Source organism: Schistocerca gregaria, chromosome 2 (assembly GCF_023897955.1).
Source record: "Schistocerca gregaria isolate iqSchGreg1 chromosome 2, iqSchGreg1.2, whole genome shotgun sequence".
Lineage (NCBI taxonomy): Eukaryota > Metazoa > Arthropoda > Insecta > Orthoptera > Acrididae > Schistocerca > Schistocerca gregaria.
The window spans coordinates 888,303,157-888,322,688 of record NC_064921.1 but is presented as its reverse complement, the minus strand read 5'-3'; the positions used below and the strand labels follow the sequence as shown (position 1 = coordinate 888,322,688).

The following is a 19,532-nucleotide window of genomic DNA, read 5'->3' as shown; positions in this document are numbered from 1 at the left end:
TATATTTTCCTTTGTTGTTTGCAGTCTACTTTAGTTATTGCTGGTGCTCTAATTATTTTAATAAACTTTTTATAGTGTTGTTTAGAGAGATACTTTCAAATATTGATACATTTTTAAACATTATTTTAAATTATACAAAACCATATTTTGAGAGACGGTACTACCCACCAAAACCAAAAAAAGTCCAATAAATATCGGCTCTAAAATAATGCCTTAAGACCTGTGAGCACTTGTTCATCTCCACATCTTCAGTACTGGAAAACAAACCTCTTCTATGGCAAGCTCTTTGCTTGCCATATTTTGGGAGATGGCAGCATGCCCCAAAATAAGGGAAACAGTAAACATAGGCTCTGAAATGTGTGCCTGAAGAGCAATGAGCACTTGTTCAATACAAATGTGTTTCACAATATGAAATATGAACAAGTACTCATAGCTCTCAAAGTTTGTATTTTAGAGCTTGAGTTGCTGGAACTTTCTTTTTTTCTTATTTTGCTCTATACTACTTCCTCCCAAGATATAGAAAGCAAAGAACTTGCATTAGAAGAGATGTATTTCACAGTTTCAATGATGGACAAGTGCTTCTAGATCTTAAGGCAAGCATTTTAGAGCCCATGTTCATTGGACTTTTTTCCTTGTTTTGGAGGATACTACCACCACTCAAAACATTTGACACCATTTTTTACCAGCCTGTGTACCCCATACCAAACCACTCTTATATCTTATTCTTCAAATATTGTTCCCTGATATTGTCAGTAATATTCATTGTTTCAATGGACATATATCATGGCTGTATGGTACCATGTTGTTCATTTTTAGTATTTGTCTACCGTGGTCAAATAGTGTACGAACGGTGGGATAGACAGTAACTTTTGGTGTGAATATTGCCTGTGAAAGTATTATCAAAGTCCTGCTACCTTTCTGTACACAGGTTGGAAGAGTCTACATTGAAATAGATTGTATCAGCAAAATTACTTATCCAACTCATTTCTCCTGTCAGAACCTGAAGAAATCCAAACTGAAATCTCCACATACTGTTCACTGTTTTTTCATGTCCAGCAAGTAGCTCAATAGCTACTCTAGATTTCTCATAAGTGCATGAAATGTTCCCAGAATTGATCTCTATACTGTTATAATTATTACTCTTTAGTAATAATTCACAAAAACTAACAATAAAAATATTTCTGGCTTTGTGTTCAACTTTTACACAAAGAGTAATTTTTTTTTTCCATATTGGTTATGCATCAAAATGGCGAGAACCCAAAGTCACTTCCATCTGATATCACTAGCTCTGTGATTGTGAAACAAGGTGACATAATTTTTTTGAAAACTGTTAGATATTTTGTGTACTAATTTTATTCTGATTTCTTTCAAGACAGCCTGTCTGCTACCTAATTCCAGTGTAAAAAATGTAATCCCTCTGACCCCAGACATTAAAGACATATTGTCTTGTTTGTTTACAATTCACATTTTTGTCCTATCTCTCCTATTAAGGTGTGTATGTTATGTCCTGTTCTATCATATGGTATTTATGAATAACAGACATAGCATTCTTATTTTTTTGCATAAGCTGTCTAATAATAAATTATTTTTCACTTTCAGGAAAAATTGTTCGTTTTCAGGAATAGTACAGTATTTTACAAACTGCAACAAATCTTTTCTTGCAGGTTATTGCTACAGGTATGATTTATGGCCGAGATGCGTACTTCACGTCTGGTTGGAACATTATGGATGGTTCACTTGTTATAATATCAATCATAGATCTATTGATGTCACTCGTCTCTGAATCCAGCCCTCGCATCTTTGGCATCCTCCGTGTGAGTAACATCTTGTATTTTCAAGACACTTTTAGAAACTAGTGATCTCATTTTCTTCACTTCTTAGGTAAAAGAAAGATATCTAGGTCACTGTACAACAAAAAATGCACTTAGTTAGAGAACACTTAGTTATAAAATTGCTTCAGCTAAGTACTGTTTGTATCGATTACGTGGGTGGGGTCTGCAAATGTTGTAATACGCAATATCCATGGATTTGACTGAGCTATAGTATTTTATTTTCTAGTAATTGTTTCAACTGTAGCTATTCTTATTTTGCAGCCCTGTCTATTGAGCGAATTTGCTCTAAAAAAAAGGCATATGGAACGGTGAAATAGGGTGGATACTGCTATGGTCAGATTGGCTGCTTCTGGCAATAAGCCATGCAGATAGCTTTCTACCAGCAGCATTCAAATGCAAAGCATGCTCTGTGTGATGTGTCCTGCTGAGGTGTGATGTATCAGTCACACCTATGTGTGAACATCCCTTTACCATGAATATCAACAATGGAGGAAAAGACAGATTGCTACTTACTGTAAAGAAGACATGTTGAGTTGCAAACAGGCACAATTAAAAGACACTTACATTAAGCTCTTGGTCACAGCTTTCATCAGCAAAAGAGAAACACATACACACACACACACCATTCATACACACAAGCAAGCACACCTAGTGGACACATGACTGCCAACTCCAGCAGCTCAGGCTGGAATGCAACTATCACATGGGATGCAAGCAGCAATCTGGAGGGGCAGGGAAGGAGACGGGACAGGACAGTAGTGTATGGGTGGGAGGGGGGGGGGGGGGGGGCATGGGGGGAGTTGAACACTGTATGGCGGAGTGTGCACCGGACTAAAATGCCAACAGATGCAGGAGGTTGTGGGGCAGGGAAGTGAGGAAAAAAGGAGGGGAGTGAGGAAAGATGGATGGGTGCATTGGCAGAGGGTGACAAACAAAGAGGTTGGGAGATAGGAATGGGAAGAATGTTGATGGAGAGGGTTGTTTGGGGGCACAACAGCAAGGTCTTCAGCGCCCGCTCAGTAACAGATTGAGACGTGTGTCAAGAAAAGACTCAGAACAGTAAGACAAAACAGAATGTAAAACACAGATAACAAGCTTGGAAAAATATGTGCCTACCCACACTGGAGCGTGGGACAAAGCATGCCAGCAGCAGTGAAACATGGACAACACAGGAAGAAAGTTCTAGAGGGAGCTAAAACAAATATAGCAGATGGAAGTGGCTGGCTGACCACAAGGAAAAAAGGGAGAAGCCAGTCACTTTGCAATACACTAAAACCTCCAGCCTAAAAGCTTACACCAGAGTCCAGACACATCACAAAACTTTAAAACCCTAGACACACGCATCTCATCATTAGCTAAAACACAGGGCAGATCCCCATCAACTTGTGCTTCTGCCCTTGAATCACAGTATAAAATGCAGTCTGTTAAAATGTGGCAGACAGAGATGGCGACATGACAGAGGGGGTGAAAACTGTTGGGTGGAGGGTTTGGGGGCAGTACATTACCATAGGTTGAGGCTGGGATAATTATGGGTGTGGAGAATGTGTTGTAAGGATAACTCCTAGCTGTGCATTTCAGAAAAGCTGATGGTGGAGGGGAGGATCTACACAGTTCAGGTAGTGAAGCAGCCATTGAAATCAATCATGTTATGTTCAGATGCATGTCTTGGCACAGGATGGTCTACTTTGGTCTTGGAGGCAATTTGGCAGTGGCCGTTCATCCTGGTGGACAGTTGGTTTGTAATGATACCAATATAGAAAGCTGTGCAACTATGGCAGCAGAGTTGGTAAATGAAATGGTTGCATTCGCAGGTGGCCCAGCCCCTGATGGGGTAGGACAAACCTGTGACAGGACTGGAATAAGAAGTACTGCATGGCTGCATTCAGCAGGTCTTGCTCTTGGGTTTTCAACAGGGCTATGATCCTTGTGGCAAGGTATTGGGATTGAGAGTGCACAGGGATGGACTAGTATGTTCTAGAGGTTGGTTGGGCGACACAACACCACTTTAGGAGGATGTCCCTATTCCAGGGCATGATTATAGGTAATCAAAGCCCTGGCCAAGGATGTAGTTCAGTTGTTCTACTCAAGAGTGGTACTGGGTGATGAAGGGAGTCCTCCTTTGTGACTGATTCCTGGGGTGGGGCAGGATAGGGGTGTTAGGGGAAATGGCGTAGGAGATCTGTTTGCAGACTAGGTCGGAGGGATAGTTATCATCATCATCATCATCTTGGACAGTTTCCTGCCTCTGGCCAGGTCTGTATGGAACATAGGCCTCCCCATCATCTTCTGCCTTGCCACCATCTCTCCGTATTCAACTTAGTCCAGTCTTCTCCTATCTTCTGGATGCATTTCTCTACTCATTTCAGCCATCTGTTTCTTGGTCTTCCTCTTGGTCTCTTTCCTTCCAGTTTCATCTTGTGTATCCTCCTGGATATCCTCTTCTCCTCCATTCTCATAATGTGTCCATACCATCTGAGCCTTGATTTCTCTATCTACTCCTGTAATGGTTCCACCTTCATTAACTCTGTGATCCTCTCATTTCTTAATCTGTCTATCTTTGTCACTCCAGTACTGTTTCTCAAGAATTTCATATCACTAGCTTGTACTTTGCTTTTCTCTCTACCTTTCATAACCCAGGTTTCTGATGCGTATGTCAGGATTGGGACATAGTATGGCCAGTATATAACCTCTTTACTGATTTGGGGTTCATCGTTGCTCCATATCAGGCTTCTGACACTCTTCCAAAATGCTTCTACTTTTCTCCGCCACTCGTTTTTTTCTCTGTCATTTTTTCTGTCTTCCTGTATCAGGCTTCCTAGGTACTTGAAACTCTCCACTCTCCTCAACTGCTCCTCACTAACTATTATTCCAGTTGTTCCTCTCTCCTTCTTTCTTGTTGTGATAATCATCTCACTCTTACTTATACTTACTTTCATCCCATGTTCTTGTACTGTTCATTCCCATACATCCAACTGCTCTTGTACTTCCTCTTCCTTATTCCCCCAAATCATTAGATCATCTGCAAACACCATAGCTTTTATCTTCCTTCCACCACTTACTTGTGCTACAGTACTCATTATATCATCCATCATTACAATGAAGAGTAATGGTGAAAGTGCAGTTCTCTCCCTCAAGCCATTCTTCTGTTCAATCCAAGTTTATCTCTCTCCTCCCACTTTCACACAGCTCACACTTCCATGGTACATTTCCCTTATCCTCCAAATAATCTGTTTTGTTACTCCTCTGTTCTCCAGGGCTTTCCACACTTCGCTTCTACTTACACTATCATACACTTTTTTAATGTCCGGGAAGACTTAATATAGCTCTGTCTTTTCCCACTTTTCATGCCTCACACATACGTATATAAAATACACTTACATATATATATAAAATACAGGATGTGAACGGTAACCTACAACTTGTACAGCAGCCAGACTGTAGCTGTAAGAGCTGAAGAACACGAAAGGGAAGCAGAAGATGAGAAGGGAGTGAGACACAATAGTCTGCAGTGTTATACCTTCAAGGGAGATTTTTGGTGTCCAAAATAGTGAGCAAAAAGCACGTTTCATAACTCTACAACTGACTGGTGACTGCAATTTTACAATATGTGAATAATGTATTGCACATTGAGAGGTATAATAGTCCTGAATGAAGTGTTCTGTGCACCATGTTAATTCAGAACTTAGAAAATTACTCATGGGCACTATCCCTCAAAAATAGAACGAGGCTCGGAAAGGACAGATTTAATTGACAACAAACAGGCTATAAACAAGGACGAAGATTTGGCCTGAACTTGCCATACATGTACTCACAAAAGAGTTGTGATCCCCTGTGGGTACTGTATAGAAAACAATGTAGGTATTACATTAACTGAAAACTCTCAAACCACCACCAGTGTCTTAAAACAGCCGGCAACAACTTATACCATTTTTTCTGAATAAGTCCAATGTCAGAACACACAGTTGGTGCAGTTGAAGAGAAGATAAACAAATAAACTGTGGTGTCATTACATGCATGGTGTCTATGTATAAGAAAGGAGACCCAGAAGTAATCTCTAGCAAGATTTTAGGGTTCGTTGCAGACCCCACATTGTAATAAGAGCCAGCAGGTGCAAGACGCATGGACATCAGGCCACAGAACTGTCTACCTCTCATCTGGACCAGACTCATATCTGGATACTTCTCCCATCAGATATTAATCCCATAAGGATAAGAAGAAGAAGGAGGTGCAAAGGAGAAAAACGCTAAGGTGAAGGCAGACCTGGGTCACCCCTCCACTACTATCAAAATCATGTAGGTAGATGACTACCAGAAAGTGTTGCTAACCCAAACTGAATTATGATTAACACTTCTATCCTTTCTGCACTGCCACAGGATGCACACAGTAACCTAGTCCAGTGGAGTTTTATTGGCTGTTTTCATCACTATGCAAAACAGAAAATTTGTCCTTGATTTACTCAGCATTTTGCATAACTCTGCTGGAAACCCAATTTCCTACAACATATTCACCTATTTTACATAATTATCTAGCCTGGTGTAAGAACAGAATTGGGCTTAAATGAACTCCTGGCAGTGTATTTATAATAGTTATAGAGACCAGCCCTAGTGTTCAAAAACCACTTAATACTAGCAATGGCACTACATACATATGAACGAATATAGAATTCGTTATTTGCAACAGGTCTCCCCACCCCCCCCACCCCCACCCCCACCCCATGCTCCCCCCTAAGTGAAGATCTCCTAGTTACTCCACCCTCTCTTTTACTGGTGATATTAATGCTCATAAGCCTTTATGGGGGAGCTGTAAGACCACTAAACTTGGTTATTTATTAGAGCTGTGTTTTTGATTCTTGACTTTTGTATGCCAAATAATGATTCGTCCACTCTAATACAGCACAGGGAGCCTATTCAGCCATTGACCCAATAGTCTGTAGCCCTGGTTTTCACCCTTTTCATCAAAGGAAGATTCACGATGACCTGTTCGATAGTGATCACTATGCAGTCAGTTTATCCCTCCCTCCCTGATACTCAATGGGACATGGCCTGCAATGGGTTTTTAAGAATGCTGGCAAGCACACTTTTAGTTTTACCCTAATGTTTGTTACATCTCCCCAAGGGGCTATTGAAGAGACCCTCAGACATACAGCAACCAAGATCCTACTCTGTGAGGCCAGTTCTCTGGTGGATGCAGGAAATTTCTGCAGTCATTAAATGCTGCACAAGGGTACTCCAACAGCACAAGTGCCATTCATTGAAAGATGCTCTTATCACCTTTAAAAGTCTCAAAGCCAGAGCTGACTACCTTCTTTTTTTCATAGCATAGCCTCCAAAACAGACTGTGACATAGCCATGTTCACCCACATGGCACCCTCCTTTGTCAACCTGTTTATGAGTCATGGATAAGGAGGATGTTTGTGTGTAGGTAGGTGGCTTCAACAGTGATGAGTAGGAATCCAGGTGGTAAAGGGGTTGGGAGTTGGTGAAGGAAGTATTTCTTGACTTAATATCTGTGTGCATGTAGCCAACCAACAAAATATGCTGCACATATAGTACTTGGAGGAGCTACTGTGGTGACTGTCCCTGTCTTAAGTCCAGGTTCCTGGCAGTGAGGAGCTTCCCACTGGCTGTCATGTTATGGGTTCAAGCCAAATAAAGTGTATTAAATTTTGACAGGAATCAGTACAAACAGTTTAGAATTCATTATGTAGTTAAATTCTTAGGAATACAGGTAACCACATACTCAAACGAAAAATCCAAACCGTAAATTTAATGAAGTGCCTTGAGCTACAGTTGCAGTGTACAAACCTGCAAAGTTTCATTTTGATTCGTCTTCCCCTTCTGGATGCTTCTCTTTTTCTTCAGGCAGTGTGTTTAATTTTAATCAATGTAGATGGAACCAGGTATCTAGTTTTTCTAGGTCATCTACAGTCCTCCCCCTGTAGCTGATTGGTCAGTGCGCAGAATGTCAATCCTAAGGGTCCGGATTCAATTCCCAGCTGGGTCAGAGATTTTCTTTGCTCAGGGACAGGGTATTGTGTTGTTCTTATCATCATAATTTCATCCCCATTGACGTGCAAGAAGCTGAAGTGGCATCAAATCAAAAGACTCGCACACGGCGATTGGTCTACCCGATGGGAGGCCCTAGTCACCCGACATTTATCTACATTTTTAGGTCATCTACAGTATTTCTGGGAGGTTTGTCTGCCTTACTGTTTTCATTCAGCACTAATGTATCATTGAGAATAGTACTGAATCGAAATTTTACATATAGTGGTAAGTCATTTATGTGAAAAATGAATGGAATTGGCCTTAATACAGTGTCTTCTGGAATTCTATTTAAAATGTTCTTCTGTTTTGAGGAACATTTTCTATTACCGGAGGAGATGAGATACCTTTGTTTTCTTTTTGTCAGGTATGACTTAAACCATCTTGAAATACAACTCTCAATTCCATATTTTTCCAATTTGTGCAGAAGTGAACAGCTGTGTGTGCTGTTGAAGGCTTTTAATAAGGCACAGAAAATTCCTGCAGGTCTCTAAGACTTATCTATATGTGAAAAAATTCTTTCCACAAAATCTTTAGTAATACAACCTGTGCTTTTGCATTTTTGGATATTGATATTCTGAGTACGCATTAAATTTTTTATGAAATTTATTTATTTGTTTATTGGCTCAAAGATAGCTTTCAATCTGCTTAAGATGTAATCCAAAGTTAGATACATGTGATTTACTTTAACTACTTAAATATAGGTTGCATTGGCCCATACATAGTTGCGTAAGTACACCACAGAATTTTTCAATGCATTTGGGAAGTATCATCTTTTCAAAGAACTGATTTGTAATTATGGATAATAAGCATGTTATTGTACGGCATGTCCCAGGAGGAAGGTCAGTATTCAGGTGTATGAGAGGAATGGAACTACCATTCGAAGCAAAAAAGTTGACTAAATGTGGGCTTTAAAATGCATATCTTAAGAGCTGTGAGCACTTCTTCATCTTCAATACTGTGAAACAAACCCCTTCTGTTGCAAGTTCTTTGCTTTCCTCATTTTGAGAGGTTGTGGTAGGGACCAAACCCAGAAAAAAATTCCAGTAGATATCGGCACTAAATTACATACCTTAAGAACTATGAGCACCTTTTCATCATTGCTTCTGTAAGACGTCTCTTCTACAAAACAAGTTCCCAGTCTTTAGGTATGCATTTTGGGTGGAAAGCAAAGTGCTTGCAGTACAAGAAATTCATTTAATATTTTCAAAGATGAAGCAGTACTCACAGCTCTTAAGGCATACATTTTAGAGACCACATTTAGTACACTTTTTTGCTTTAAGTGATCATTTCTGTCATATCCCTGAATAATAACATTTCGTCCTTGGACATCATATAATGGAAGGTCCTTTAAGAATGTTGGTCAGTTTTTCATCCAGTATTACAGAGTTATTATTTTCTGAGTGTATGTGTCTGTTACTTCACCAAATTTACTAAAACATCTAGTCACATTTTGATTTGGAGGGAATAAATGTTCATTTTCTAGATAATCCTACATTGACATCATATTTTGCTACAGTTATAAAGAAATTATTGAAACATTGTGGTATATGAGCAGGATTTTAAGAGACTGTTGGCTTTATTTGCAAACTTCATTTGACATTTTTAATAAATTTATTATTTGTCATTTCTTTCCCTGTCTTACAACATTCTTAAATATTTTTATAGTTTTTGACATAATTTATAAATTTGGACTTTGTTGTATTTCAGTTCTGCGTATAGTTCCATGTATTTTTCGCTAGATTTTTTAGGCCAGCAGTAATCCATTTCAATTTATTAGCTGCTATTCTATGGTAGTCTAGTGGTGGAAATGTTTCTTTGTGGAGTAATGGAAATCTCTATAAAAAATTCCAAAAATTTCCACATAGTGAAGGTTAATTTGTACTGGTCAATGAATCTCATTTAATCTACAACAAAAAATTTAAACAATGAAAAATCCAGGATACGATAATAACAATATGAAATGATAAATAGTTCCTTGCTGTGGTTGACTGGCACAACGAAAAAGTCTGCTAGATATCACTTAGCCGTTGGACTAAGTCCTTCCTCAGAAATAAACAGCAAAACTCACAAATATTCACACAAGCACAAATCACACACACATTGTACTAAGGTCTGACTGCAACATTCCAGCCCTACACACACTGTCTGTCTTGATAGTGCACCTGCATAGTCCTTTGCCATTCTGTACATGTACCCTCTTGCATCCTCCCCTCCACCCCCCTCTCTGCACATCTTCCCAATACCTCACCTAGCAGCCCATTATCTTGCCCCCATCACCTGCCTGTATGCTCCCACAGGCAGCACTGTCGTTTTCCTCCACGCCTATCCTGCTATCTCTCCCTGCTCCACAACTCCTCTGTACTCCACTACCCATCCCACCAAATATCAGTGTCAGTGCTCATCTCAAATGCAATTGCTGTTGGGCCTTAGTGCCTGGAGATGGCAGTGGCTATGGGTGTGTGAGTTGTGCATGTGTGAATGTGTGAGAGTTTTGTTACTCATGTCTGATGAAGGAATTAGTTCAATGGCTGAGTGATATCCACCAATGCCTGTCTGCCACTCGCTGCCTCCTCTACATGATGAGTACCTATTTATACTTTCATATTGTTATTACATAACAAATTCATGTTTTCCTGACTGAATTTTCTTGTGGAAAAGTTTTCCTGATATTCTGTATGTTTATTAGACCAAATCAATCAGTAAAGAAGAATGATTTGAAATTTCTGGGTTGAAACTGAACTTAGCAGTGTTGTCAAATACATAATGTGTGAAAACATTGTCTAAAGGCCTACACGTAGCTGACTTACCATTTCTCCTGGTAAAACTTGTGAAATGTAGGATGAAACCAGAGTCCTGTATCAGATCAGTTCCTTTTAAGTTTCCCAAAAAGACATTGTAGTTTGGCTAAAAATGATTTGGTTACTTCAGCATCTGGAATCCTGTTTACAGAGTTAATTGCCCTAATTCTACACAGCAACTTCCAATATAAATTCTTCATTCAAAGTGATAAAAAATGAAAATATTTACTTCCAAATGTTATCATTGTCCATGACAAATTACTGAATTCATATTACGTAGATAATATGTGTGTGGCATTTTTGTTGCTAGATACACAGAATGATGATAGAATTACATATTCCACAGGTTTTTCGGCTGCTGCGTTCCCTTCGCCCGTTGCGTGTTATCAACCGTGCCCCAGGACTTAAACTTGTTGTACAAACACTTTTGTCTTCACTACGTCCCATTGGAAATATCGTGCTTATATGCTGCACATTCTTCATTATTTTTGGTATTTTAGGAGTGCAGGTTAGTACCCACAGTTTTTCCATAAATATTCTAAGTAGTACACTTAGATGAAAGAGAGAATTATGCCACTTGCAAATAGATCAAAAGAATAATTAACAACTGTTTTTTAAGCACTGGATTCACTAATTATTTTCCAGAATAGTGTTAGCAGAACAGCAAGAACATCCACTGTTCTTGGGTTAACTGTACAAATTGACGTATATTGCCTACATTTCACTGCATTAAAAGGGAGATAATTTACACATTGTCATATCACATATTAATATTAATAAAAACAACCAAAGAAAGTAAAAGTAATGGCTATAATAGAAAGAATGTGTTTTAAAAAGTATTTTGTAAGATACTGCCTCATGTAATATCCCTCTTTTCATAGAAATCATCATTTTGGATGAAATTAAATGTCTCCTTTTATAATTCCATGGCTTGAACTGAGAGGCACAGGAAGAGAAACAGATTTCTCAGTCATATTAACCCTTGGAAACAGATTTCTCAGTCATATTAACCCTGAAGTGGGTGCACCTGTATGTAAAGTACACCAAGCACAAATAACTTTGTCTTGTACCATTCCATTGTAGTTTTACAGTTGTGAGACTATACCTACTCTGCCATTATTGCTTCAGCTAACACAGTGATATGTTATGTTTTCATGGGTCCAATTGAGCAGCAGTAATGTAAAACAAACAGTGAACTAGGCGAGAAAAAATTATGATCTGTTAAAGAAAATTATCCAGATTCCAAGACAGCAACTCAGTCTCACAGTGAGGCAGTTGTCTACAAGATAATTTGTGACTGTTTGGCTGGAAACTGATGCAACTGCACTGTTTAATGCTTTGAGTAGGTTAATACTGGGTGTAACACTCATAAACGGCAACAGAGTGATACAGTGAAAGTTTATTTTATTATTGTTCAATTGAACAGCAATTTAGCTCATATATTATAAATGTATTTTATTGTTGTTTAATTAAACTAACATTGTGTCATGAATTTGCTCATACTCGTTTACCTTAGTAATGTAAAGACAACTATTCTCTACCTGTGTGTAAAGTAAGCTGCGTGTCCGCTCGTGTTATGAAAATCAGCGCACCTGCTTGAGGGTTAATTAAATGATTATTAAAAAAATTATGTGCCCATTCAATTATTTTTTGCTTTATTGTGTATCACTTCATGTACGCTTGACCTTACACTGCAAAATTTTCAGTTATTTAAAGGTACATTTTACTACTGTGAGGGGGCAGATATAAAGAATGTTCGCAACAAAACAGACTGCCTGAAGGACAAAAACAATAGATGGGTTAACCGTAAATACAATTTTGATGACTTGGGAAAGGCACTCATGTCTCTGTTTGTCCTCTCATCAAGAGATGGATGGGTAAACATCATGTACACTGGTCTTGATGCTGTGGGAGTAGATCAACAAGTAAGTGTTGCCCACACATATTAAATGTACATTTATTTTTAAAGAATATATAAACTGTAGTATAGATGTCCTCAAATAAGGCATACGTTCATGATTACTTTCTGTTAATTATTAAGAGTGTTTAAAAATAGATCAAAGAATTATAATGCAAACTTAATCAATATCCTCACAAAATTCAAGCAAAGCAAGTTCCCCTATTGTGAACACATGGCCCTCAGTATATATATATGATCCATCCTTGCTACCCTCCCTGCTTTCCTTTCCCTGTTGCTTCATAATCTGGGTTGTGAGTAACTAAATCCACTTTCCCTTCTTCTCTTTCTTTCCCCTCTCTCCTCTCTGATGAAGGAACATTTATTCCGAAAGCTAGGAACGTAAATTTTCGGTTGTTTTTTGTGTATCTATCGGCTGTACTGAACTGAGGTACGTACTGGCTAGCCCCTCTATCTTTTTATACATGCAGATGGATAAGTGTGTGTGTACGAGTGTACACCTGTCCTTTTTTCCCCCTAAGGGAAGTCTTTCCGCTCCCGGGATTGGAATGACTCCTTACCATCTCCTTTAAAACCCACATCCTTTCGTCTTTCCCTCTCCTTCCCTCTTTCCTGAAGAAGCAACCGTCGGTTGTGAAACCCACGTTATTTACCAACTGACCTGCCTACACTGTGACGCTTTCTATGTGGGAATGACCAGCAACAAACTGTCCATTCGCATGAATGGACACAGGCAGACAGCGTTTGTTGGTAATGAGGATCACCCTGTGGCTAAACGTGCCTTGGTGCACGGCCAGCACGTCTTGGCACAGTGTTACACCATCCGAGTTATCTGGATACTTCCCACCAACACCAACCTGTCCGAACTCCGGAGATGGGAACTTGCCCTTCAGTATATCCTCTCTTCTCGTTATCCACCAGGACTCAATCTCCGCTAATTTCAAGTTGCCGCCACTCATACCTCATCTGTCATTCAACATCATCTTTGCCTCCACACTTCCACCTCAACTTACATCTCTGCCCATAGTCTTTGCCTTTAAATATGTCTGCTTGTGTCTGTGTATGTATGGATGGATATGTGTGTGTGTGTGTGTGTGTGTGTGTGTGTGTGTGTGTGTGTATGCGCGCGAGTATATAACTTTCCTTTTTTCCCCCCTAAGGTAAGTCTTTCCACTCCCAGGATTGGAATGACTCCTTTCCCTCTCCCTTAAAACCCACATCCTTTCATCTTTCCTTTTCCTTCCCTCTTTCCTGTCAAAGCAGCCACCGGTTGCGAAAGCTCAAAATTCTGTGTGTGTGTTTGTGTGTTTTATTTATTGTGCCTATCTACCGGCGCTTTCCCACTTGGTAAATCTTGGAATCTTTGTTTTTAATATATTTTTCCCATGTGGAAGTTTCTTTCTATATAAACACACACACAGAATTACGAGCTTTCGCAACTGGCAGTTGCTTCGTCAGGAAAGAGGGAAGGAGAGGGAAAAATGAAAGGATGTGGGTTTTAAGGGAGAGGGTAAGGAGTCATTCCAATCCCGGGAGCGGAAAGACTTCCCTTAGGGGAAAAAAAGGACAGGTGTACACTCGCACACACACACACATATCCATCCGCACATACACAGACACAAGCAGACATATTTAAAGGCAAACAGTTAGGGCAGAGATGTCAGTCGAGGCGGAAGTACAGAGGCAAAGAAGTTGTTGAAAGACAGGTGAGGTATGAGTGGCGGCAACTTGAAATTAGCGGAGGTTGAGGCCTGGCGGATATCGAGAAGAGAGGATATACTGAAGGGCGAGTTCCCATCTCCGGAGTTCGGATAGGTTGGTGTTGGTGGGAAGTATCCAGATAACTCGGACGGTGTAACACTGTGCCAAGATGTGCTGGCCGTGCATCAAGGCATGTTTAGCCACAGGGTGATCCTCATTACCAACAAACACTGTCTGCCTGTGTCCATTCATGTGAATGGACAGTTTGTTGCTGGTCATTCCCACATAGAAAGCGTCACAGTGCAGGCAGGTCAGTTGGTAAATCACGTGGGTGCTTTCACATGTGGCTCTCCCTTTGATCGTGTACACCTTCCGGGTTACAGGACTGGAGTAGGTGGTGAGATCCATCCTTCATGAAATCCTCCCCACTCCACCAAGAGTGTCTTTCCGCCGTCCACCTAACCTTCGTAACCTCTTGGTTCATCCCTATGAAATCCCCAAACCACCTTCCCTACCCTCTGGCTCCTACCCTTGCAACCGCCCCCGGTGTAAAACCTGTCCTATGCACCCTCCCACCACCACCTACTCCAGTCCTGTAACCCGGAAGGTGTACACGATCAAAGGGAGAGCCACATGTGAAAGCACCCACGTGATTTACCAACTGACCTGCCTGCACTGTGACGCTTTCTATGTGGGAATGACCAGCAACAAACTGTCCATTCGCATGAATGGACACAGGCAGACAGTGTTTGTTGGTAATGAGGATCACCCTGTGGCTAAACATGCCTTGATGCACGGCCAGCACATCTTGGCACAGTGTTACACCGTCCGAGTTATCTGGATACTTCCCACCAACACCAACCTATCCGAACTCCGGAGATGGGAACTCGCCCTTCAGTATATCCTCTCTTCTCGATATTCGCCAGGCCTCAACCTCCGCTAATTTCAAGTTGCCGCCGCTCATACCTCACCTGTCTTTCAACAACTTCTTTGCCTCTGTACTTCCGCCTCGACTGACATCTCTGCCCTAACTCTTTGCCTTTAAATATGTCTGCTTGTGTCTGTGTATGTGCGGATGGATATGTGTGTGTGTGTGTGTGTGTGTGCGAGTGTACACCTGTCCCTTTTTTTCCCCTAAGGGAAGTCTTTGCGCTCCCGGGATTGGAATGACTCCTTACCCTCTCCCTTAAAACCCACATCCTTTCATTTTTCCCTCTCCTTCCCTCTTTCCTGACGAAGCAACTGCCAGTTGCGAAAGCTCGTAATTCTGTGTGTGTGTTTGTGTGTTTTGTTCATGTGCCTGTCTGCCGGCACTTTCCCGCTTGGTAAGTCTTGGAATCTTTGTTTTTAATATATTTTTCCCATGTGGAAGTTATATATATATATATATATATATATATATATATATATATATATATATATATATATATATATATATATATATATACAAAATTTCGAGCTTTTGCAACCGGTGGTTGCTTTGTCAGGAAAGAGGGAAGGATGTGGATTATATGTATGTGTATGGATGGATATGTGTGTGTGTGTGTGTGTGTGCGAGTAAATACCTATCCTTTTTTCCCCCTAAGGTAAGTCTTTCCGCTCCCAGGATTGGAATGACTCCTTACCCCCTCCCTTAAAACCCATGTCCTTTCATCTTTCCTTTTCCGTTCCTCTTTCCTGACGAAGCAACCGCCGGTTGCGAAAGCTCGAAATTTTGTGTGTGTGTTTGTGTGTGTGTTTGTGTGTTATGTTATTTTATTGTGCCTGTCTACCGGCGCTTTCCCGCTTGGTAAGTCTTGGAATCTTTGTTTTTAATATATTTTTCCCATGTGGAAGTTTCTTTCTCCATAGGCCTATTTACTAATATTAGTTTTTAGTAATGATACAAAGCTTTTGTATTATTTGTTACTAAGTTAGTTGTATAGTAAAAGTCAAACATCAATATTAATAATCTTTGTGAAAAAATATGTATGTTTGTTTACCAGTCGCTAAAACATCCACAGTTTCAATAAGACTAACAGACGCACAAATTTATATTTAATTCAATGGAGATCCTCCTCCTTACATATCCTGTCAGTCCACTTAATTTTCGGTGTCTTTCTGTAAACTACACGTCAGACATTTTGATTCTTTTCTGGTTTCTGACAGTCCGTAATTTACTTCCTTACAATGCTGTCCTCCAGTCTACATTCAGAGAAAATTCCTCCTTAATTTAAGGCCTGTATGTGGTACCAATGCACCTGACAATATTATGAAAAGAATAGATTGCTACTCACAATGTGGTGGAGATGTTGACTCGCAGACAGGCACAATGTGTGTGTGTGTGTGTGTGTGTGTGTGTGTGTATGTGTGTGTGTGAGAGAGAGAGAGAGAGAGAGAGAGAGAGATGTACTTGCTTGTCTGAATGAATGTATGTGTGTTTTCTGTTCTGGCAAAGGCTTTGACCAAAAGCAGCTGTCTGCAACTTATCATGCCATCTTCACGGCAAGTAGCAATCTGTCTTTTCCTTATATTGTTAATTTAACACAGGAATGTTAACTTGTAAGGGATGCATGTTATAAATAATGCAGCACTTTAGTAAACTGACCCATAATGTCTTATACTTTGTTTTTCTTGTGATTTTTTTCAGCCAATTGAAAACTATTCAGAATGGCGACTACTCTATTTCATCGCATTTATCTTGCTTGTTGGGTTCTTTGTCCTTAACATGTTTGTTGGTGTTGTGGTGGAAAACTTCCATAGATGTAGAGAAGAGCAAGAGAAAGAAGAGCGTGTTAGGAGAGCAGCTAAAAGAGCGAAACAAATGGAGAAGAAAAGGAGAAGTAAGTTTTTGAACTTAAGTGTTCATGTACGATATTTTTCATCTTTTCATGGAAGCATTAAAATTACAATGGGAGAACTACAAACTGTTGAAAAATTATATTGCATGTACATTTGTTGTTGGCGTGGTTAACTCATTTTCCATGAGTCAACATGTAAGGAAACTTGTTATTTTGTAGTGAGCTGAAATGTGCTCATTACTGTTACAAAAATAATTAGTTTGAGTACACTTGTAAGGAGATTGACAAATCACTCTGGATTTGTAGTAAAACTCACTAACCCACTGCGAACATGGTAAACGACTAACCTATCACTTTAAAAGTGTTGGAAGCAAACATAAACAACAATACTGAGGCAAAAAACTTGGCCATAAATCTATCAACTGTCTAAAGCATTTTTACTATGCCACTGAATATTTTGAACTCACAGCTTTATCCTCAGTAGTTGATCAAACTTTAGCTTCAGAACTGGCATAGTAAAAATGCTATAAAGCCAAGAGATAGATTTTATTATTAAGTTTTTGCCAAGAGCAAAAACTATAGCTACCATGAAAAAAAGAACTATACTAAACCTCATTTTTGCATGGATCACAAGAAAAATAACACTGCATTTTCCATTTCCCGTTCTGCATCCACCTATGCAGATGAAATTCCATAGTTAGTGCAAATTAAATTGCTTCAGTTTCACTCTATATTTCAACAAGGCAAGAAATATTATTAATGATATGCTAAAACTATATATCACAAATCGATTTACTAGTACTGCTTCTGTAGCTATGGTACCTTTCCAGAAGACAATGTCAAAGTTATTCATAAAATGATACTTAAATTTCCATGCTTTAAGACATACTGCTGCCAATTTTACATGAGAACTAAACTTTTTTTAAAAAATTTCGTCTTGCTTACATGTGGACTTTTGGAAACAAAATTCACTGATGCTGTAACTGAGTGTAAAGAAAAACAAATTAGGAAAATCAATCATTCATCTCAAGTTGGTTGATCTGTGACACATAGACACATGACATACCACAGGTACTCAATTAGCTTTCAAGATACTGCTCTTTTTCTTGTATAAGCAACTACAAATAGTATCACAAGCCAACACCTAAACACATTCATTCTTTGTCATATTAACACTCTACATCTACATCTACATCTATACTCTGCAAGCCACCTGACAGTGTGTGGCGGATGGTACTTTGAGTACCTCTATCGATTCTCCTTTCTATTCCAGTCTTGTATTGTTTGTGGAAATAGAAATACATTTTGAAATCAAGTTATTCTATGGATCCATCCAGGAATTTCCGTTACTGTTAATGAGTAATATGGTGACATTTGCTGTGAAAATCACTGTACCTCTTCAAAGACATTACAGGATAAACTTGTTGCAATATATAACACAAAGACAACACATGTAGTCATTCACATTAACAGCACATGGGATACAGAGGAATTGCACAGTTCTGCAAGGGTATCAGGTAATGAACGGTGCACCAAGGTAATATGAAATGTGGTACAATCATTGTGCAAACCAGTAACAGGGTGACAAGCACTTCATAAACGGTCATGCTAATTACATGCATTTATCAGGAATGTTTTCAACAATGGCAACAGCCTTCATACAGGACATATGTAGCAAATTTTTTGTCACACAAGTGAAACAAGTTTAGCACACTTCAGTGTGAATATGTGCCAGTCTTTGGAAGCCAGCCTCTGAAGATGCACTGTCTATGTCTGTCCATTAGCCTCCATCTGATAACCATTCTTAAAAACAAAAGAAGATTTGTTGAAATAAGGCACTGAACACGTTAATAGCTCACACAACATAGGCCATAGACTCAACTTGGCTTTAGACCAGAAAGGGGAACATATGAACCTAATTTTTCCATATGACAGCTCCAGGAGCAAAGTAGGAAAAGAAGTCCAATCCCTGTACCTCTGTTATGCTGACAAAGAGAAAGTGTTCGACAGGGAGGACAGTTCGGGTAACATTAGAATGCTCTGAAAAATTTGTTCTGATGATTGACTCCTATACAGTGGTTTGATGTTCTGTGTGACAACTAATAATTATCATTCAGATTTCTTCCCTGTTAGCTTGTGGAGTGAAACAAGACTGGGTTCCAGTGCCAACACTGTTCACTCTGTATGTTTCTGTAGTAACCAGAAAAGCCCTGCAGCAGACTTCTGTTGGCATCCGTACATGATGTTTTGTAACAGACGTACATGTATTTATCTAAAACGGACTTGAGGCTAACATAAAAGTATCTCATGCTCATATCAAAGACACAATTAACTCCAGCAACCTATGCTCTGGGGACCTCTACCAAGCAGCTTCAAAATCTCACTTTTACATTTGATGAGTCTTGAAGATCCAGCCACAAAATAAACATCAGTGAGACTGAAATTATGGTGACAGA

General features: G+C 39.5%; 1 protein-coding gene across 1 annotated transcript in view; it reads left to right on the top strand.

Moving 5' to 3' along the window:
- Nucleotides 1–19,532, top strand: part of LOC126336038 (voltage-dependent T-type calcium channel subunit alpha-1G-like) — a 741,513-nt gene that overhangs the window by 650,761 nt on the left and 71,220 nt on the right. Inside the window, exons 28-31 of the mRNA XM_049999518.1 lie at nt 1,665–1,814; nt 11,024–11,185; nt 12,384–12,602; nt 16,926–17,118. Coding sequence (XP_049855475.1) covers nt 1,665–1,814; nt 11,024–11,185; nt 12,384–12,602; nt 16,926–17,118 — 724 coding nt within the window. The remainder of the gene's footprint in view (nt 1–1,664; nt 1,815–11,023; nt 11,186–12,383; nt 12,603–16,925; nt 17,119–19,532) is intronic.